Here is a 23,715-nt window from a genome sequence, read left to right as displayed (position 1 = left end):
TCCTTATTATCCTTTTTATAGCTAGGTACTATATTTTCCCCTTTTCAGTCCTCTGGGATCTCTCTGATCTTCTACAAGTTCTCAAAGATAACCACCGATGGCTCAGAGTTCTCTCAGCCAGATCCTTAAGTATTCTAGGATGTATTTAATCAGGCCCTGCCGAACATGAACACATCTAACTTGCTTAAATTATTTTTAAGTTGTTCTTTTCCTGTTTTAGCCTCAGATCCTACCTCATTTACACTGATATTTGCTATGGTAGTCATCCAGTCACTGCTAATTTTTCTGGAGAAAACTGAAACTGACCATTGCTGTGTATCGTCTTTCTCTCCCCATTGAGAAATACGCTGGAACATTCTGAAAGGTTCTTTGTCTCTTTGGGCATTCTATTATGGCAATACATTGCTTGTAATAATATCAAGCTACTACAAATTTAAGATCATAGTTGCTAAAACTGCTTTCTAATCCAGGCATCTGGATTTTTCTAACAGATTTATTTGGGCATAAGCTTTCGTGAGTAAAAAACCTCACTTCTTCACATGTGGGTTTTTTACCCATGAAAGTTTATGCCCAATTAAATCTGTTAGTCTTTAAGGTGCTACCGGACTCCTTGTTGCTTTTGTGGATACAGATTAACTTGGCTACCCCCTGATACTGGATTTTTCTGTTACCATACTCCCCAGGCTACTGAAGCTTTAACAACTGAACTAAATGTTGCCTCTACCACTTCCATGTGAAATTGTAGAAAGGTGCGCCAGGCACAGAGAAAGTGAGGCAGACTAAGTTTCAGCTGAAAAGGTGAACTAAAATTAAAAGAAGGGTGACAGCACGAAGTACAATACTTTAGCTCTTATAAAGATCAAGTAAGTATTCTGGAGATTCTACTTTTTCAGGGAATTTTTCACTTACAAATTTTTGCTAGGAGCTATTGCGCCCTTATTGATTTACCATAAATTTATGGTAGATTTAATTAATTATGTTTTGATCTTGTTTGACAAATTTACTGTGACTAAAAGTACGGCATCTATGGATCACAAAATAAACAGGGAAGTAGCTTCAATCTAACTGTTGTCAGACGAGCATCCTTTCTATAAAAAAGTTGTGTTTCAGAGATTAGTGTCTAACTATCACAAAGTATTCATTTAACAACACTGAGACAATAAGCACTTGAAAAGACTAATGTAAGAATTATGTACAGCATATTCTATACCTTCAAAGAAGAATGTGATCCAAAAAAATCCTCCTCTTTTTGCTGGGGTGACAAAGGCGGAATTCCACAGCCGTCGATCCACAACTAGAAAAAAAAAACATTTTATGATAAGAGCATCTGACATTACACAAATATATTTAAAATTTCTTCCAAATACACCTCTACCTCAATATAACGCTGTCCTCGGGAGAAAAAAATCTTACCACGTGATAGGTGAAACCGCGTTATATCGAATTTGATTTGATCCACCGAGGTGCACAGCAAGCCCCGCCCCCCCAGAGCGCTGCTTTAGCGCGTTATATCTGAATGCGTGTTATATCGGTTGGTGTTATATCAGGTAGAGGTGTATACAGGACAAAAATGAATTTTTTTTTTTTTAACTGAGACTTAAATTGATCTTAGGCATATGGACAATGTCAGATTCATGACACAGCCTTTTATCCCAAAGACAACACATTTCATTTTCCACGTTGTCTCCTGTCCCACTCCAGTAACTGTCCAAAACCGGTTCTCTTTTCCCACCCATTAACTGAAGCAGCAGTGCTCTGAACCTTTTTAATAAAAATAATAATTGAAAAAATGGTCTTTTAAGTGTTGATGTAGTGCAGGGATCAGCAACCTCTGGCACATGGCCTGAGAGGGGAAATCGGCGCGGGTTGAGGGATGTGCTGGCCGCCACTTCCTGCAGCTCCCATTCACCAGGAGAGGCGAATGATGGCCAGTGGGAGACGCGATCGGCTGAAGCTAGGGAGGTGGCAGGTAAACAAACCGACCCGGCCCGCCAGGGTACTTACCCTGGCGGGCCACGTGCCAAAGATTGCCAATCCCTGATGCAGTGCTTTCAAAACCTAAAGTGCTAATTATAATGGAATGAAAATGTAGCATTTGATTACGATTAACAAACATACTTTGAACTAAATAACAAAAATAGGTTTTACAGTTTCAACAATTTGATTCATATTCAACATTCCTTACATCACATACCTATTATATATGCCACATACTTCTGCATAATTATATGTACAATTTTAAACTGAATTGTTCAAAAGTTCAAAGATACATTGTTCTCCTGAAAGAATTCAGAATCCCCTAAAATTGTTTATCATGGTGAAGGTGTGTCTACGCTATATGCAATTTAAAAAAGCCACTAAGTACCTTAAGTAGCAATCTAAGATGATTACAGGAAAGCATAAGGTAATGTTTTAAAAATAATTTTCAGGCTAGTTACCTGCTGACTTTCCCAGATAAATACATGGTGAGGGAGATTGTTATTGTTTTCTAAGCCCATTTGATTTTTAAATGAATCTTTCTTTTCCCACTGTGAAAAGCAGTTTCCCTCCAGACTGTTAAATTCTTCCTAGGAAAGATGCCTCACTGTGAGCTTTGTGGGAAAAATGTTGTTTGAACCGTTTACAGCCCTGGAGCTCGAGCCGATAAGATAAAACCTTTTTTTTTTTTTTCCAAATATCTCACAGCTATCTAGGTTTGTTTTTCCCCCTAATATTCCCATTCTGCATCAGAGTATAAGAATCAAAACACAAGACTGTTAGATGACAACTGGAAAAAGCCTTCCAAACTTTCTCAATATGGCTTAGCCCTACTTTGAAGGAATCCTACTCACTCCCAAGAGTAAGAGGGTGACAGTTTCCATCACACTGAAGGGCTCAGTTGGCATGGTACTGATATTTAACTCCCCATTGATTTTGAAAGAAGCCTGAAGGCTTTCGGCACATTGCGGGACCTTGCAAGTCAGGACTTTAATCCTTTGCCTGCACCCTGAGACAACTGATCAGAAAGTTATTTCTCACGGTAGTTTGAATTTTGTGGACTAGAAAACTAACAAACTAGCAGTCTATTCCATAAAGGTCACAGAATAATAAGTCAGTAGTAACTTTACTTCTATACTAGCTTGAGCAGGATTTGAGCTAGTGACCCAGAAAAAGAAAGTCCCCATATCATTACCAAACCCGAAAAGTATTTTTTTAAAGTATGCATTTCATCACCTTTGCTGACCATCCCTTTGTATACTATTTTCACCTGCTCTATTAACTGATAGAGGTTCAACTCCAGAAGAAGCAAAATACATACACTTTACAAAAAATAAATAAATAAATAAATACTGACGCTTTTTCCATTGAAGTTACATAAATTCATAAATGTGCTACTCCCTAACTACAATAATTGTAATTAAAAACAATAAAAAATTACATATTTTTAATGAAATCTGTAAGGTTTTTTCTAGCATTCAGATGAGTACTACTGTGTTAATAGTTATGATTAACCCAAAATTGTGTGACAGTACTAGCTCACACTTGACTTCCTTAGCATTTCCCTCCCTCCCCAACTAACAAGATTACTTTCACTACTTCATCTCCTAGCCCCACAGATTCACTGCAGTTTGTATTTACTTAGCTACAAAAACAAACTCCACTCTATGTTACATTTTGGCTACTGTTTAGAAATGTAAAATTACTTTGGAGCCAGGAAATCAATTCTTTTATATTAAAATGAATGATCTAATGCATTACTTACATCAGTACCATGTTTCCTTGTTGCTTGTGTTGCAAGATATTTAATCTTTTCCCTGTAAAGTTGCGCACCACGACTATTGTACTTCGCATTGGTATCATTTGTTGTGCACCCATGTTGTTGGAAAAATGCAGACTATAAAAATAAACAAAAACATGCATATTATGAGAATAGAATTAAACAGTTGTGTGGGTAGAACAAGGCAATTTTAAATGGTTAGATGCCAAATAATTTTATTTTAAAAATTACTAAAAAATTATATAATTTATTGGACCAGCTTCTGTTGGTAAAAGAGACAACAGAATTTGGTCCAATAAAAGATATTACCTCAACCTCTTTGATTCTCTAATATCTTGGGACCAACACGGCTACATCATCACTACATACAAAAATATTTAGTCCAAAGAAACAAGAAATTATAGGCCAGTTCTCATTACTTTCTTCTTTTACTGCCAAATCATGGAAATCCAAAAATCAAAACACAGAATTATTGATAGTCTATTCATGAGATTATCTATGGGGATGTGACTCTATTTTAGACATAAGATTTATAAAAGAACCCTTACAGGACACCATGATTAAAAACAAAGGAAAATAATCAGTTATTAACCATGGCTATTTTATTATTAAAAAATGGGAAAGAAAATATTAAACAAAACAACCCAAATGATCAGAGATTGTAATTGAAGTAACCAATTTCTCTATGCCTCTCTGTAGAGAGCTTTTAGCAGAGATGACACCTTTGACAATGCCATCTGTGGGTCATTCTTCATTTAGCCCTGGTCCACACTACAGGGTTAGGTCAAATTTAGCCGTGTTAGGTCGATTTTATAATGAATACAAAAGCAACCCCATTCCGTTGACCTAAAGGGCTCTTAAAATTACTCCTCCACGGCGAAAGAAGTAGCGCTAAAACTGACCTTGCTGGGTCGAATTTCTGGTAGTGCAGACACAAATCAACATTTTTGGCCTCTGGGAGCTATCCCAGAGTGCTCCAATGTGATCGCTCTGGACAACACTTTCAACTCTAATGCACTAGCCAGGTACACAGGAAAAGCCCCAGGAACTTTTGAATTTTATTTCCTGTTTGGGTGGCGAGCTGAGCAGCACAGGTGATCATGCAGTCCCCCCAGAATTGCAAACGAGCTCCAGCATGGAGTGAATGGGAGACACTGGATCTGATTGCTGTATAGAGAGAAGAATCTCTGCAGGCAGAACTCCGATCAAAAAGAAGAAATGCTAATATATTTGCCAAAATCGCACAGGGCATGTTGGAGAGAGGCTACAACAGACACACAGCAGTGCCAAGTAAAAGTCAAGGAGCTCAGGCAAGCCTACCAAAAGACAAAAGGAGGCAAATAGTCACTCTGGGTCAGAGCCCCATATTGCTGCTTCTATGATCAGCTGCATGGCATTGGGGGGGGAGGGGCTACCACTACTCCACCACTGTCCTGCAAGGGGGGAGTCTCACGCAACACAAAGGAGGATTTTGTGAATGATGATGAGGAGGAGGAGGAGGAGGAGATTGTGAAGCAGGCAAGCGGTGAATCTGTTCTCCCCGGTAGCCAGGACCTTTTCATCACCCTGGAGCCAATACCCTCCCAAGGCAGGATCCCTGACCCTGAAGGCAGAGAAGTCACCTCTGGTGAGTGCACATTTGTAACTACAGTACAGGGTTTTAAAGCAATAGTGTTTAATGTCTGATTTGCCCTGAAGACCTGGGATGCATTCATAGCCAGTACAGCTACTGGAAAAGTCTGTTAATGTGTCTGGGGATGCAGCAGGAATCCTCCAGGGACATCTCCATGAAGCTCTCCTAGAAAGGGCCAGCTTTAGGCTGATTCGCCCGATTCCTGGGAATCGGGCCCCGCGCCTAAGAGGGCCCCGTGCTTTAGGCGCCTTTTAAATTTTTTTACTTACCCTGGCTTCGGTCTGCTCCGGGGTCTTCCATGGCCCCGCTCCTCTGACCAAAGGGCCGGCGGGAGCGCGGCTGCCCCACAGCCCCGCTCTCTCAGTTGGAGCTCTGACCAGAGCGCGGCAAGCCCCACGGCCCCGGCTGGAGCTCTGGCCGGAGCGCGGCAAGCCCCGCGGCCCCGGCTGGAGCTCTGGGCCCTTTAAATAGCCCCAGAGCCCTGGAGTAGCAGGGGGCTCTGGGGACTATTTAAAGGGCCAGGGCTCCAGCTGCCTCTGCTACCCTGGTCCTTTAAATAGCCGCCGGAGCCCCGTCGCCCACATGCATTCCCCAGGGCTCCCAGGGCTATTTAAAAGGTCTGGGGCGGGGTAGAAGCAGGGGAGCCCTGGGACTTTTAAATAGCCCCCCGAGCCCTGGGATAGCTCGGGGGGCTCTGCTGCACCCCCTGCCCTGCCCGCACCAGCCCCGCCCTCTGCTGCCTGCAGCCAGCTCTGCACCCCCTGCCCGTCTCCAGCCAACCCCAGCTGCACCCCCCCGCCTGAAGCCAGCCAGTCCCATATTCCTGTCTCCAGCCCTGCCAACCCCTGCTGCACCCCCCTGTGGCCCTGCCTGAAGCCAGCTTGCCCCACACTCCCCTGTCTCCAGCCAGCCCCGCACCCCTTGCCCTGCCTGCAGCCAGACCCTACCTCCAGTCAGCCCCTGCCCTGCCTTGAACCAGCCCATGTCCACTGCTGCCCTGCAGTTCCCAGGTCAGTAACCTGCACACCTGCTTCAATGAGGGGGGCAGGAAGCAGCAGGGACCCACACATGTGCACACCCCCAGGGAGTGGCAGGGACCCACACATGTGAAACAGCAGTCATTAATAACCAATCAACAGCATATATGATGCAATGTACATAATATACAATTGTATTATTTATATAGTTATGGAAAGAAAATAATACATGGAAGAAATGGAAGGCTTTTTTTTTTTAATACTTTTTTCTTTTTAAGTCATCCCTGCCAGGGCCCCGCCGAAAGTGTTCAAATTGGGCCCCGCACTTTCTAAAGCCGGCCCTGCTCCAAGAGCTACTCTGAAAGACTTTGCAGAAGGTTTCTGGGGAGGGCTGCCTTATTTCATCCTCCACAGTAGAACATTTTACCATGCCAAGCCAGTAGCAAGTAGTCTGGAATCATTGCAGTACAAAGCATGGCATCAAATGGGTCCTGGGCTTTGGTTGCATTCAAGCAACATTCGGTCTATATCTTTCTGTGTTAGCCTCAGAAGAGTGATATCATTCATGGTCACCTGGTTGAAATAGGGGAAATTTTGTAAGGGAACAGTAAAAGGACCCTGTTCATGCTGGGCTGTTTGTACTTGGCTAAAAGGGATCATCCCTGAGAATAGCCACATGGCAGGGGAAGGGGCAAGGGCTCATGCCAAATAGCCACATAAAGGGGTGGAGGGAGGTGTGTGCTGCACATCCACCTGAAAACCACAGCCCCTCCTTTTAAATGGCAAACCCAACCGGCATTGCTTGCTATGGGAAAGGAGGGTGCTGCAGTTTGAAAACATTTCCACATGTTATGAAGGTGTTAGAAGCCAAACCTACGTACCCTTTGGTTTACCATGGCTGCCTGGAAACCGAATTATGTTGCCCAACCGTGTGTGATGTGTCACCATACCGGCACACGCTCAATATAAAAAGGCAAAATGCGACCTCGTACCTAAAGCACATGTGCTGTCTGCTGTGAATTGCTTCATTCACTGTGAAAGTGTCTCCCTTTTGTTCTCAGAAATGCATCTTAAATTTTACTCTCCCTTTTTATCTCCTCGCAGGTGCAAATGTTTCTATGCTTCCCCTATCATCTCCGTCCCTGAGGTTATCGCAGATTAGAAGGTGAAAAAAAACCACACTCGTGATGACATGTTTTCCGAGCTCATGCAGTCCTCCCGCACTGATAGGGCACAGCTGAATGCATGGAGGCAATCAGTAGCAGAGTCTAGGAAAGCATTAAGTGAGCGCGATGAGAAGAGGCAGGATGCAATGCTGAGGCTAATGGGGGAGCAAACGGACATGCTCAGGCATCTGGTGGAGCTGCAGAAAACCAACAAGAGCACAGACCACCGCTGCAACCACTGTACAACTGCCTGCCCGCCTCCCCAAGTTCCATATCCTCCTCACCTAGACGCCCAAGAATGCAGGGGTGGAGGTTCCGGGAACCCAGACACTCCACTTCAGAGGATGGCCCAAGCAACAGAAGGTTGTCATTCAAACAGTTTTGATTTGTAGTGTGGCTACAATAAACAATGTGGCCTTGTCCTTCCCTCCTCCCCCAGGCTACCTTATCAGTTATCTCCTTTAAAAAAAAAAGGGGGAATAAAGAAAGAATGCATGGTTTCAAAACAATAGTGACTTTATTTCCTTTGCCAGCTGTGATCGAAGGGAGGAGGGTGGCTGTCTTACAGGGAATTAAATTCGACAAAGGGGGCAGGTTTGCATCAAGGAGAAACACACACAACTGTTACACCATAGCCTGGCAAGTCATGAAATTGGTTTTCAAAGCCTCTCTGATGTGCAGTGCACCTACCTGTGCTCTTTTAATCACTCTGGCGTCTGGCTGTTCAAAACTGGCAGCCAGGTGCTTTGCCTCAACCTCCGACCCCGCCATAAATGTTTCCACCTTACTCTCACAGATTTTATGGAGCACACAACAAGCAGTAATAACAGTGGAAATATTGGTTGTACTGAGGCCTAACCTAGTTAGCAAACAGCACCAGCGAGCTTTTAAATGTCCAAAGGCACATTCTACCACCATTCTGCACTTGCTCACCCTATAGTTGAACTGCTCCTTACTACCGTCCAGGTTGCCTGTGTATGGCTTCATGAGCCATGGGAGCAGGGGATAGGCTAGGTCTCCAAGGATAACTATTGGCATTTCAACATCCCCCACAGTAATTTTCTAGTCTAGGAAGTAAGTTCCTTCTTGCAGCTGCTTAAACAGCTCAGAGTTTCTAGAGATGCGAGCGTCATGCACCTTTCCCGGCCATCCCACGTTGATGTCAGTGAAACGTCCCTTCTGATTCACTAGTGCTTTCAGCACCAATGAGAAGTATCTCTTGCGGTTTATGTACTGGTTGGCCAGGTGGTCTGGTGCCAAGACAGGTCTATCCATCTATCACCCCACCAGACTTAGGGAAACCACTGCAGCAAAGCCATCCACTATGACCTGCACATTTCCCAGGGTCACCACCCTTGATAGCAGAAAGTCAGTGATTGCACTGGCGACTTGAATCACACCAGTCCCCACAGTAGATATGCCCACACCAAACTGATTCCCAACTGACCAGTAGCAGCCAGGCGTTGCAAGCTTCCGCAGGGCTATTGCCACTCGCTTCTCAGCTGTCAGAGCAGCTCTCATCTTGGTATTCCTGAGCTTCAGGGTGGGGGAAAACAACTCAGAATTACAGAAAAGTGGCTTTATGCATGCAAAAGTTTCGCAGCCATTGGGACTCATCCCATATCTGCAACACTATGCGGTCCCACCAGTTTGTGCTTGTTTGCCAGGCCCAGAATCAGCATTCCACCGTATCAACCAGCCCCACTGCCGCCATGACGTCCCAATTGCCACATCCCATGCTTTCAGGAACATCTTTGTCCATGTCCTCCTCACAATTGTCCTCATGCTGCCATCTCTTAGCCAGGTTCTGCACATAGTGCAATATAATGAGCGAGGTGTTTACAATGCTCACAACAGCAGTGGTGAGCTGAGCAGGCTCCATGCTTGCCGTGCTATGGCGTCTGCATGGGCAACCCAGGAAAAAAGGTACAAAATGATTGTCTGCAGTTGCTTTCATGAAGGATGGCAGGGGATAATGATGACACACACAAAACCACCTGCAACAATGTTTTTGTCTCATCAGGTATTGGGAGATTACCCCGGAATTCCAATGGGCAGTGGAGACTGCAGGAACTGTGGGATAGTTTCCCACAGTGCACTGCTCCATGAGTCAATGCTAGCCACGGTAGCAAGGACGCACTCCACAGACTTAATGCACTTAGTGAGGACATACACAATTGACTGTATAAAATCAATTTCTAAAACTCAACTTCTATAAAATCGACCTAATTTCATAGTGTAGACATACCCTTGGTTAATTAAGACCAAGGAATATTGTTTCCCAAAATTATTGCGAAGCCAGTCTTAGTATCTTGGATACTTAACAACTATTTGCATATGGACATAATTGGTTTAAAGGCAGGTGAAATTTGTCTAGGTTTTATTAATAGCTAGCAAGCTTATAGATGGGCAAAGCAAACAAACATTCTCAGTTAAATCCTATGTAAGAAATATTGAAATTTGTTACTTAGTTACTTTAAGCACCTGTCTTGAGACAGGTCAATTATAAATATTAAAAATCTCAAATCCAGTTAAATCCTACTATTTCTCTGTTTACCAATGTTAGGCCGGTCTTTCTCTCCAGAAATACATGGTCTAACCATTAGATGGTTACCAGGAGAAAATGTTAGTATCTTCAGTTACCATAGCATTTCCATATCCCAATAATATCATTACAAGAATTTCCAATACAATCCCTTCACAGTGTCTTTGTTACCGTCTCACCAACCCATATTGAAGTCTTGGGTAGGTTTTTCTTGGGTATGGTTTCTTCTTGAGTCTTTTCTGTTCTTAGCTATCTGTAGTAGTAGCTTGCTTGTAGAGATGGATAGAATGCTTGCTGTTTAATGAGGGTAGCAGTATGTGTGAGATGGAGGAGGTGCTCATTTCACAGTTTTACACCCTTTCCTTCCTATTTTCATGAAAATTATAGGAAAATCTCTCTTTCATGCATGTTTAGATTCCAAGTTGGTTGCTGTCATTCTTTCACTGGCTCAGTACTTTCCTGAGTTGTCCTTAAGAGCCTCTTCATCTAATGAAGATGTAGTTTGTTAATGATATATGCATTACAATTATAATTCTTTCTTGACAGTTATATCTGGGGCAGAAGGGTATCACAACACCTTTGAAGTTAGAGTTTTAACTTTTTCTTTTTGTTGAATTCATTTTCTGAAGCTAGCACTTCAATTTTATTAGAGTTCAACAGAAAGTAAAATGCTTTCAGAAAGTCCAAACACACCTGTTCTTTTATATTAAAGTTTTTTGTTTCAAAACACTCTTTTAAAATTAGTAATTATTTATGTAAAGTCTTTCTAAGAGTTATTTAAATAAGTTGTTGATTCTTTATAACAATTTTTGGAGAGATATTTATTCTTGTCTTCCCTGGGTCGCATGAGGGAGTTGCTTGAGCATTATCAGTAATTAATTCCCTGTTAATATAAACATTCTATTCTTAAATGATTTCTTACATTAGTAACTACTTTAGTAAAATCATTAATTCTATGTTGATATATAAAGCATGTTACCATTTATAGCAATGATATTAGGAAATTACATTATACTCTGGCATATTTGCAAGTATTTTAACTAAACTAAACGATCTGCCACTGCAACATTTAAGAAATAAACATAGGTCTGATCTACACTACACAGTTAGATCAACGTAAGCTTCCTTATGTCGGTGTCTACACTACCAGGTCCCTTCCGCCAACATAACTCGCCTGCTACGTCGACTTAATTACTTCACCTCCACGAGAGGTGTAGCGCTTAATTCAACACAGGTCGACGTGGTGGCAATGTAGGCACTGCGTTGCTTACGCTGACTTAACTGGTGTTAGGATATAGATATTCAGGCCGGTCTGCAAAGGCCTATACTTTAAGAATTTAGGTGTATTCTTATCACTTAGCTAGTTATAGAGGTATAAAAGAAAGAATCAAAATCACTGTCTGTGGAATGGCTTTCTCTTACTGTGACAGGCTAAGGCCTTCAGCTAAGATGTAGTTAGGCAGCCATAAGCTGGGAAGTGTATGGTCACATCCTCACATTCCAAACTAGTCACATTGAAATAAGGTGCTATTGGGCTATTAGGAATACAGTCCTGCCCTGACATTTCTATCACCTCCAGAGAAACGGAAGAGCCTAGAAGACAGCATCCTGTCTGGCAAGAACTCACTTATCAATAGACACAGCTGGAAAACCCTTATGTCTGTATAGCTGTAGTTGTGAAATCCTCACTTCTGTATTGTTTTGCATGTTTATTTGTATGGCCTCTGTCTGGTTCTGAGATTGTTTCTGTCTATAATTAATTTTGTTGGGTGTAAACCAATTAAGGTGGTGGGGTATAATTGGTTAAATAACCATGTTACAATATGTTAGGATTGGTTAGTTAAATTTCAGTAAAATGATTGGTTAAGGAATAGCTAAGCAAAACTCAGGTTTTACTATATAGTCTGCAGTCAAACAGGAAGTCGGGCGGGGGGGGGGTGGGGGGAGGAATGGGAACAGGGACCAGGGATGGGGGAATTAAAATCATGTCTTGCTAAAGGGGAAAATGGAACAGGGGATGGGAACAGGAACAGGGACACAGGCAAGGCTCTGTGGTGTCAGAGCTCGGAAGGGGGACACTAAGGAAAGAAACTGGAATCATGCTTGCTGGAAGTTCACCCCAATAAACACTGAATTGTTTGCGCCTTTGGACTTCGGGTATTGTTGCTCTCTGTTCATGCGAGAAGGACCAGGGAAGCGAGAGGGTGAAGGAATAAGCCCCCTAACAACTGGCGTACGGTAGATGTCCAACAGTGCTCTGCTGTGACCACCCTAGTTACCATTCTCTACTCTGCTGCCTACAGTCAGGTACACAGAAAACAGTCTCTCCCCTGTTAAAGGACCGTGAACTTTTGAATTTTCATTTCTTGTTTGTTCGGCATAGAGCGCCCACCTGCACAGCTGACCATGCCAGCTCTACGCTGGAGTACATAGGAGGTAGTGGATCTTCTGGGTCTGCGGGGAGAAGAGGATGTACAGGTATAGTTCCAGTTCTGCCACAGAAATGTATACATATACGAGCAGATCGCTCAGGACATGGGGGAGAAGGGCTATACCAGGAACATGCAGTGTCACATGAAAATCAAGGAATTGCAGCAGGCATATCAGAAGGTAAGGGAGGTGAACCTTCACTCTGGTGCAGCACTGCAGACATGCCATTTTTACATAGAGCTGCATGCTATTCTCAGCAGCAACCACACCATGACACTCAAGAGCAGTATCGATACCTCTGAGGAGTCGGAGTCCAGGGCCACTCCAGGCAATACTGAGGAGTAGGTCTTTGACAAGGAAGAGGAGGACGAGAATGGGAGAAAGGCAAGCAGGGGATCCATTGTCCCAGAGAGCCAGGAGCTGTTTTTAACCCTGGAGCAGTGCAGCCAGTCACAGCACAGCAGCATGGACAAGCATGATGCCAGAGAAGGAACCTCTGGTGAATATGCAATTCAAATTAATATGTTGGGGTCACATGCTCTCGTATGCTATTTTTTAATTAAAAAACTAGTTGAGGTAGAGTGGCTATAGCTTTCCAGTGACTGTACCGGCTATGCAGAGGGTACTCTCCGAAAACGATTATTTACGTACACAGGGATGTCCAGGGAATCCTTCACAGAGATCTCCAGGAAACTTTCATGGAAGTACACTGCAATCCATTGTAGAAGGTTTCTGCAGAGGGCTGCCTTATTCCTTCCACTGCAGTAGGACACTTTTCCACACCACTCCAATATTAATCCATCTGGCATCATCACAGTACACAGCATAGTAGCATAAGGACCTGGTTTGTAACCGACACTTTCAGTAGCTGTTCCATTGCTGCCTCTGTTAACCTCAGAACCGTGATATTAGCTACAGTCACCTATGGGAGATGGTGGTAGTTTTCATTTTAAATTGCTTGAACCGCAAACAGTAGTGCCTGTGGGGTCCCCTTGTGATTTTCTGCCCCTTCACCAACGCTTTACAACACATGGCTGTAATTTGGGTGGCAGGAGTCGGCACTGACATCAGAAACTGCAAGCCTCAGGTGCTGGAAAGCAGCAGCAGCAACGGTGGGAGTGGTGGGGGAAGGAAAATGTTGTGGTGGCCACCCGCCACTGCAAACACACACACTCATGCTGCCTCTGCCAAGGCATGCAGTTTGGCAGAGGGAACACTGGTATTCGACCTCCAGACAATGCCCATGTTACAAAGGGGAGATGGCACCTCTGGTCCCATCATGGATTTGCCCACCCAATGCTGTAGATGGTCCAGTGCCCCTACCTGCAGGCCACATTCACCATGGCTGAGACAGCAAAACAGTTCAATTAGTACCTTGTAGAAATGAAAATGTTCAGCTTTACACTTGTGTGGATTCAGGGAAGTGATTTTTACATAGCAACTCCGCACTAGATCCTGGGTCTGCAAGAACCGTGGTTCCGCTCTGATTTGCATGGTTTACAGTTGAAAGTTTGGCATTCAGCTCTTCCTCCATACTGGCAGAGAGGCTCTCTCAGATAGGATGAAGGCAAAAGAGGATGCGTGATGACATGTTTAATGACATAATGAAAGCCTCTGGGACTGTGGACACTGAGCAAAGGACGTGGAGTATTGCACGCTCTGAAAATCTGGACACAGACATTACGAGCAGGAGAGCAGCCCATGAGAATGAGTGTGGCACTCAGCAGGAGATGGCTGGGTATTCTGTAGAAACAGACAGACATGCAGAGGCATCTTGTTGACCTTCAGGAGAAACATCTGGAGTCTTGACTCCCTCTGCAGTTCCTGAAGAATAGCATTCCAACATCCCTATACTCCCCGTTCCGACCTTACACAGGTTTCAGTAGGTGAGGGGTGCCAATGCAATATCCCTTCCGCTCAACTGCTGAAGAGGGTGCCAAGAATAACAGCCACACATAAACTGGTATATGATAGGCAAGGCCGCTGAGCTTTTAAAGATAAGATTAACGTTTTCCCTCTCCCAATTTTGTTCCACCATCTTTCCAAGATTTAACTCTTTGTCAGATCTTTCAATGTCTATATGTGACAATCAGTGACTAACCCTCTTGCAGTAAACTAAGAGGGGAGATGTGACGCTCTGTACCTCAGGGGAACACCCATGTTCATCCTTGTAAAATGATTTTGTGGTATCCAGTGTCACCAATGGTCCCTGCTTGCAGCTTTCTGAACAGACGTGTGTTCTTCAAGATGCATACATCATGCACCTTCCTGGATCATCCCATGCTGAAGTCGGTAAAATGCCCCCAGTGATCCACCAGCACTTTGCAATGCCATAGAAAAGCATCTCTTTCTGTTTATGTACTCTCTGGCAAGGTGATCTGGTGCCCAGATAGGGACGTGTGTGCCGTCTATCGCCCAACAGTAGTTATGGAACCCTACTGCAGCAAAACCATCCACTATGTTCTGCACATTGCCCAGAGTCACTACCATTCTTAGCAGAAGGTGATTAATGGCCCTACATACTTGGATCACCGTAACAGATTTCCCAACTCCAAATTGATTTCCCACTGACTGGCATTGCAAGCTTCCACACAGCAATCATCACTGACTTCTCCACCATCAGAGAAGGTCTTATTGTAGTGTTGCTGCACTGCAGGGCTGGGGAAAGCTCTGCACACAATTCCTTGAAAGTGGCCTTGTGCATATGAAAGTTCTGCAGCCACTGCTCATCATCCCATACCTGCATAATGATGCGATCCCATCAATCAGTTCCTGTTTTTTGGGACTAGAACCTGTACTCCACTGTGCTGAGCCGCTGCATGACTGCCAACAGCAACCGGGAATTGTTTCATTCCACGGCTTCCCTCGGAGCTATTTGAAGGACACTGCCATGTTCCACGCGGCAGATCTCATGGCTCTGGAAAAACCAGAGGATAAGGCACGTGGTGTTTGCAATGCTCACCACAATAGTGCACAGCTGAGTGGTGTCCATGCTTCTCTGCATATGGCATATGCATGGCTAGACAAGCTTTTTGCAAAAAAGGCATGAAATATTACTGACTGCAGATGAAATCAGGGGAGAGAGAAAACTGCTTTATGGGACCTTAAAGTTATGTTTCCAGTGACCCCTGTGAAATGTTTTAGTCCCATATGGCACTGCAAACCCTCTCCAAAACTCCCCTGTGGCAAATTGCACTGTGGGATAGCTACCCACGATGCATTGCTCTCTGTATCGATGCAAGTACTGCTACTGAGGGCGCACTTCACTGACAGAGTGTGGTGTGGACATGCACAACCAACTTAAGTCGACATCCCACCGCGCAGTAATTAAGTCTGTAGTGTAGACATACCCACAGGTTTAAATCATTTTCAACTACACATGATTTTTCCTAGAGTTTTTTCTGAATGAAGTTTTTAGACTAATTATAAAATTTCAAAAAGGAAATTTTCTGAATTCTTTGTGTGGGTTTACTTTAGACATTTTTGCTGCTGTTCTGGGGTGTTTGTTTGTTTTGGACAGCTGGAAGGGGGGTGAAAAAGATCACTTACATTTATTGATCTGATAACACAATCCTACATTCCTTTTTACAATTAGGTATTTTCCTAAAACATTAATTTTTTACATAGTTGGTTTTCTTGAAATAAGAATTACATTTGTACCAAGCTGGTATGTTATACAAAGGGAGGTTTCTTGGTCTAGATAAGACACTCTTTTGGTTTGTCTGTCTCTGGGGTTACAAAAAGCAGAAACCTCCTGGAATTCCTTTAACCAGCCTGAACATGTTATAATATAACTAACTAACTAAAACAAACAGGTGTTATATTTTTTAGCATTTTGGCTATAACCTACTTGTAACCATATCTTTATATTCACTAAGGATACAAACAAGTTTTAATAAGATAAAAAGTTATAATAATATATTAATATCAATTTTGCATTAATAATAAGGTCTGTCCAACACACACTAATTAATTTAAACAGTTTTAACATTAAAGGTTCCCTGATTGCAGCAAGACAATCTGAACCACTGCTGAAATCTGGTCTCTTTTTCCTGGTCTTGTTCCAGAACAAAAAAAAAGACTAGTCCACTAAACTAGCTGTGCAACAGTGCAAAATCTATGAAACACTATGACAACTATAAACATGCTAACAGGAGATTTTAATTTAAAAAACTATTCAGAAAACCTCTTCACGCATGTTGCGAAGAACCCTAGTCCTGCAAGTAACTATGGAAAGGAAGGAACTGAGGAAGCTGGGGACCAGACAGTCTCTTACAACCATGACTCTGAATGTTCTTGACTATACAGGACACTCATTTCCAATAGACACTGCTCTTCCTCATGCTCTCCAGCCAAGTCGAACTTATCACCATACGTGGGAATATGCAAAATCTACTTCAACAAACATATTTGATTACAGAATATCTTACTAAAATAAAAGCTTAAAGGAAAGAAAAAATCTTTATTCATTCAGACTTCATGAATGGTGATGGTGGAATTCTTCTAATATGAAAACTAATCTATCAACCTATGTAAATTACAGTGGTGCATTCCAAAACTGCTTGAAAAATCTAGGTCTGGTGAATCTGAAGCTTTGACACTTTCTTCAGAGCACAGTTATGGATGATAAATAATGCAATATTAGTAACACATAGAAATGCTTGCCAACCTACTACAGTAACTCCTCAACTAATGTCCTTCCGCTTAACATTGTTTCAAAGTTATGTCACTGCTCATTTATGGAACATGATCGTTTAAAGTTGTGCAATGCTCCCTTATAACATTGTTTGGCTGCCTGATCTGTCCACTGCTTGTAAGATTCCGTGGAAAAGCAGCGACTTACAAGGGAACATTGCACAAGTTCCTCTTCCCCACCTCCTTCCCCTCCCCAACAGCGCTTACCTGACTGCCAAACAGTTGTTTGGTGGTGCGTTGGACTTCCTGGGAGGGAGGGAGGAAGGGAAGGAGGGAGGAGGTGGCACGGGGAAGTGCTGCATCTCCACTCCTCCCCCTCCCTCCCAGAAAGTCCTAAGCACGAAGTGCTGGAAGAGAAGGGCAGGAGCAGGGATGCACTGTGTCTCCGCTCCTCCCACTCCTTCCCAGAAAGTCCTAAGCGCCGCCAAACAGCTGTTTGAAGGAGGGGAAGGGGAAGGAGCCGGGATGCGGCGTGCTCCATAGAGGAGGTGGAGTAGGGGTGGGAAGAGGCAGGCCTGGAGCATCCCCCTGCAAAGTTGGCACCTGTTCTTCTCCAGGGAAGCTGCCGCTGCAGCGGTGCTTCCTAGCGTCCTTGCCTGCAGTGGGCTGTGCCTGTGTGGAGTAAGCCAGGGGCACTTCCCAACCACAGTACAGTACTGTATAGTATGCAATGCCTTTTGTCTGCCCCCCAAAAATGTCCCTGGAACCTAACCCCCCCCCCCCCGAATTTACATTAAATCTTACGGTAAAACTGGATTCGTTTAATATTGTTTTACTTAAAGTAGCATTTTTCAGGAACATAACTACAACATTAATTGAGGTGCTACTGTATCACTGAAGGCTCGATACATAGTGTAACAGTTTCTAGAAAGGCTAACCAATCCAGCGACTGTGCTTCAATCTTAACTGTAATAGGTTCTAAGCCCAAGATTTTCAAAACTGCCTAAAGTTAGACTCCTAAATACCTATTTAAATGTCAAAATAAACTGCCAGTGTCTTTAATGGAAGCTTCTGGGTGCTCAGCACTTTGAAAAACCTGGCCACTTATTCAGGCCTCTAAATATACAGTTACAAGCGTGACTTTAGGCACACAGTTTTGAAAATCTCAGCCTTAGTTACAAGAGAAAGCTATTCTGGGAAGAAGAAGAACCTCAGAAGACTATACTGATTTTCTAACTACCTTAGATATTTCTAGGGCGCTAATCACTGTGGTAGCTGAGGTTCAAGATTAAATTGCAACTACAGCAAAGAAATAGCAAAAATTAATAATATTCTGAAACAGGAGTTAGTAAAAAACAAAACAAACTAACTTTATATGAAATATGACAATGCAATTTAACAGAATTTGAGTGCAGCTATTACAGAAACCAAGTTACCTGGGAAATTTTTAGTTCATTAGCTACGGTATCACAAATTTCAAACAGTAACTCATATTCGATAATCAATTTACAAGGGCCCCGTTGGTACCAATTGAATTGCATACAAGAACTCTTATCATTGTGTATTAGATGACAAAACACAAATTTGAAAAGATAAGTTTTAATATTTTCCCTTTGCCATATCTGTATTCATTTCACTTTAAAAACTGAGCTTTGGCCAACAAAAATAAAGCACATAGAAGAAAAAGTAAAAACTACCCTAATTATTTTGGGTATTTGCCATTTCTTTAAAAAAAAATCTGCATTTTTGTTTTTTTTCCCCTTAGAATATTAGGATAGAAAATAACCAGTAACATTTCACGCTATCACTTGTGTAATCTTTCAGCACGGTTGATTCTTCCTTTCACTAAGGCCAAAACATATGGAAAATTCAAAGTAACTTATTGTATTTTGCTAGAATTCTAAGAGACACATTTATTGATCTTATGCCTTTGAAGTCTGTGCAAATCTCTTGAAACAGCACACATATTGTCATGATCCCATTTCCATATAAATTAGTTTCTTCCCAACAGGATGTATAAAGTTTTAGGAGTGCAGCAGTTAATTCATTATTTTAACTTGAAACACACAAAGAATACACAAATATTCTAGGGGGCTGTGGAGTTAACTCCTTCATCCCTGAATTCTTCACTAACACATGAAATGAGCAATGAAGCTAAGTGTGGAGCTGTAAAACATGATAAGCAAATACTTGAAATAAGAAAAACCTTTCTAAGATATACTTACGGCATTAGCATTTCCTCCTATTTGCATGCATCTCAACTGAAACCAAGACCAGTTGGAATCTAATTCTGTAGATCTAAGCAGAGGAAACATTTTAAATGTTACTTTCAAAAACAATTTTAAATACATCTTTTAAAAGTTGTTTTAAGAAAAACTAGCAATTTGTAATAAATATTACAGTTCAAAACTTGTATTACTATACACAAAACCCCTACACTAACTCAAGGCACGTCTACACTACAAACTTAAGTTCACATACAGCCACTGCAGTAATTATTGCAGTTTTTCATGTTCACACTACCCTCCTTCTGTCAGTGATGTGCGTCCTCATCAGGAGTGCTTGCACCGACTTCAGAGGGGAAGTGGAGTTATTATGTTGGTGTACTATGGAATAACTTGTAGGCATGGTGATCCTGTACTGTTTTACTGAGGACAAAATTAAAGGGTCTACTCAGGACAGTCCCAAGAATTGAAGTACCTTTTGGGCTGTCCATAAAACTCATGCATAGCCTTAGGTAAGGCAGGGTTAGCAAAGAATTTCTCCCAGGACTCTAATTGTTCAGTGTCTAAGGTCTGGTCTACTCTAGAAAATATTTAATAGCATAGCTGCACTTGCAAACTCCCTTAGTGTAGGATGCAGCTTCTACAGGCAAAAGAGTGCTCTTGCTAGCATAGCTTAAACCAGTTGCCTGAACGAAATAACCTATATCACTAAGAGAACTTTTTGGCTCCTATAATTGCATCTACACAAAGGCTTTAACTGGAATAAAACTGTTGTTTAAAATGAAGAAAACCCACACTTCTAACCACTTTTATTATATCAGCAAAAGTTTTAAAGTGTAGACCTAGGCTATGTGAATAGACTCATAGACTCCAGGACTGGAAGGGACCTCAAGAGGTCATCGAGTCCAGTCCCCTGCCCTCATGGCAGGACCAAATATTGTCTAGACCATCCCTAATAGACATTTATCTAACCTACTCTTAAATATCTCCAGAGATGGAGATTCCACAACTTCCCTAGGCAATCTATTCCAGTGTTTAACTACCCTGACAGTTAGGAACTTTTTCCTAATGTCCAACCTAAATCTCCCTTGCTGCAGTTTAAGCCCATTGCTTCTTGTTCTATCATTGGAGGCTAAGGTGAACAAGTTTTCTCCCTCCTCCTGATGACACCCTTTTAGATACCTGAAAACTGCTATCATGTCCCCTTCTCAGTCTTCTCTTTTCCAAACTAAACAAACCCAATTCCTTCAGCCTTCCTTCATAGGTCATGTTCTCAAGACCTTTAATCATTCTTGTTGCTCTTCTCTGGACCCTCTCCAATTTCTCCACATCTTTCTTGAAATGCGGTGCCCAGAACTGGACACAATACTCCAGCTGAGGCCTGACCAGCGCAGAGTAAAGCGGAAGAATGACTTCTCGTGTCTTGTTTACAACACACCTGTTAATGCATCCCAGAATCATGTTTGCTTTTTTTGCAACAGTATCACACTGTTGACTCATATTAAGCTTGTGGTCCACTATGATCCCTAGATCTCTTTCTGCCTTACTCCTTCCTAGACAGTCTCTTCCCATTCTGTATGTGTGAAACTGATTGTTCCTTCCTAAGTGGAGCACTTTGCATTTATCTTTATTGAACTTCATCCTGTTTACCTCAGACCATTTCTCCAATTTGTCCAGATCATTTTGAATTTTGACCCTGTCCTCCAAAGCAATTGCAATCCCTCCCAGTTTGGTATCGTCCGCAAACTTAATAAGCATATTTTCTATGCCAACATCTAAATCATTGATGAAGATATTGAACAGAACCGGTCCCAAAACAGACCCCTGCGGAACCCCACTTGTTATACCTTTCCAGCAGGATTGGGAGCCATTAACAACTACTCTCTGAGTACGGTTATCCAGCCAGTTATGCACCCGCCTTATAGTAGCCCCATCTAAATTGTACTTTCCTAGCTTATCTATAAGAATATCATGCGAGACCGTATCAAATGCCTTACTAAAGTCTAGGTATATCACATCCACCGCTCTCCCTTATCCACAAGGCTTGTTATCCTATCAAAGAACGCTATCAGATTAGTTTGACACGATTTGTTCTTTACAAATCCATGCTGGCTATTCCCTATCATCTTACCACCTTCCAAGTGTTTGCAGATGATTTCTTTAATTACCTGCTCCATTAGGGAAAGCTCCATTAGGCTTCTGTCTGGGTTTAAAGTTTTTCCAATTACAAAAGTCAAAAAAGAAAATGAAAACTGCAGGCAATATGGTGGAGGCCCTGAGACAATACAACTCCCTTTCCAAATATTTACATTTGTGACTACGTATGAGAATATAACACTTTGAATATTGAAGGAACCTTCACAAAAACTAGGTGATTGTCTTTGCAGGAATGAGATTGTCAAAGGCAGGGAAAATTACACCTGTTACCAATTTTCCACATTTTTCATTTTATCAGGGAAAGCAAGTTATCATCTCACCTGCTACCACAAAGAAGAGACTATGGTGCCATATTTCACTATCACAGGTTTAAAGAACAGAGGCATACCGTCCTTTTAAATATTTCTGATGCATGTACCCATGAAAGAATACTCAGTACCTTGTAACACAAAGCTAAAGATGACAAACCATCTCTATGCAAAGCTGCAGAAATCTGGCTCAACCCTGATATAGAAGAACCATAAAGATTAGAAAACTAAGTTCAATTTCATGCCTGTTCAAATCTTCATCTTCTGCAAGGAAGTTTGAACAACGCTGCCAACAAGGAACTTAATTATCTTTAAAAGCAGCAAAGAATCCTGTGGCACCTTATAGACTAACAGACGTTTTGGAGCATGAGCTTTCGTGGGTGAATACCTACTTCCTCAGATGCATGTAATGGAAATATCCAGGGGCAGGTATATATATGTGTGCTAGCAAGCAAGCTAGAGATAACGAGGTCAATTCAATCAGGGAGGATGGGCCCTGTTCTAGCAGTTGAGGTGTGAAAACCAAGAGAGGAGAAACTGGTTCTGTAATTGGCAAGCCATTCACAGTCTTTGTTCAATCCTGAGCTGATGGTGTCAAATTTGCAGATGAACTGAAGCTCAGCAGTTTCTCTTTGAAGTCTGGTCCTGAAGTTTTTTTGCTGCAGGATGGCCACCTTAAGGTCTGCTATAGTGTGGCCAGGGAGGTTGAAGTGCTCTCCTACAGGTTTTTGTATATTGCCATTCCTAATGTCTGATTTGTGTCCATTTATCCTTTTCCGTAGAGACTGTCCAGTTTGGCCGATGTACATAGCAGAGGGGCATTGCTGGCATATGATGGCGTATATTACATTGGTGGATGTGCAGGTGAATGAACCAGTGATGGTGTGGCTGATCTGGTTAGGTCCTGTGATGGTGTCGCTGGTGTAGATGCTTCCGCCGGCGTGCACAGGCAGAAATCGTGGAACAACAACATCGCTTGCCTCACAACCTAAGTCGTGCAGAACGCAATGCCATCCACAGCCTCAGAAACCACCCTGACATTATCATCAAAGAGGCTGATAAAGGAGGTGCCGTTGTCATCATGAACAGGTCTGACTATCAAAAGGAGGCAGCCAGACAACTTTCCAATACCAAATTCTACAGGCCACTTCCCTCAGATCCCACTGAGGAATACACTAAGAAACTACAGCATCTACTCAGGACACTCCCTACACTAACACCAGAAGAAATCAACATACCCCTAGAGCCCCGACCAGGGTTATTCTACCTACTACCCAAGATCCACAAACCCGGAAATCCTGGACGCCCCATCATCTCGGGCATTGGCACTCTCACTGAAGGACTCTCTGGATATATGGACTCTCTACTCAGACCCTATGCCACCAGCACTCCCAGCTATCTCCGCGACACCACTGATTTCCTGAGGAAACTACAATGCATTGGTGACCTCCCAGAAAACACCATCCTAGCCACCATGGATGTAGAGGCTCTCTACACAAACATCCCACACACAGATGGAATACAAGCTGTCCGGAACACTATCCCTGATGATGCCACAGCACAACTGGCTGCTGAGCTCTGTGCCTTTATACTTACACACAACTATTTCAAATTTGATGACAATATATATCTCCAGATCAGTGGCACTGCTCTGGGCACCCGCATGGCCCCACAATATGCCAATATCTTCATGGCCGACCTGGAACAACGCTTCCTCAGCTCTCGTCCACTCACACCCCTTCTCTATCTACGCTACATTGATGACATCTTCATCATCTGGACCCATGGGAAGGAGACTCTGGAAAAATTCCACCATGATTTCAACAGCTTTCACCCCACCATCAACCTCAGCCTGGACCAATCTACACGGGAGGTCCACTTT

At 42.8% G+C, this 23,715-nt stretch overlaps 1 protein-coding gene across 2 annotated transcripts in view; it reads right to left on the bottom strand.

Annotated features, from left to right (window-relative positions):
- Positions 1–23,715, bottom strand: part of ARFGAP3 (ADP ribosylation factor GTPase activating protein 3) — an 83,053-nt gene that overhangs the window by 44,458 nt on the left and 14,880 nt on the right. For both annotated transcript variants that reach the window (XM_030540392.1, XM_030540402.1), the window contains exons 3-5: positions 19,369–19,441; positions 3,743–3,874; positions 1,211–1,294 (exon numbers count right to left, since the gene is read on the bottom strand). In XM_030540392.1, coding sequence (XP_030396252.1) covers positions 1,211–1,294; positions 3,743–3,874; positions 19,369–19,441 — 289 coding nt within the window. The remainder of the gene's footprint in view (positions 1–1,210; positions 1,295–3,742; positions 3,875–19,368; positions 19,442–23,715) is intronic.

The sequence above is a fragment of the Gopherus evgoodei genome, chromosome 1, assembly GCF_007399415.2.
Source record: "Gopherus evgoodei ecotype Sinaloan lineage chromosome 1, rGopEvg1_v1.p, whole genome shotgun sequence".
In the NCBI taxonomy this organism is placed as follows: Eukaryota; Metazoa; Chordata; order Testudines; family Testudinidae; genus Gopherus; species Gopherus evgoodei.
The sequence above is the reverse complement of the archived record's forward strand: the minus strand, read 5'-3'. Positions and strand labels throughout refer to the sequence as shown.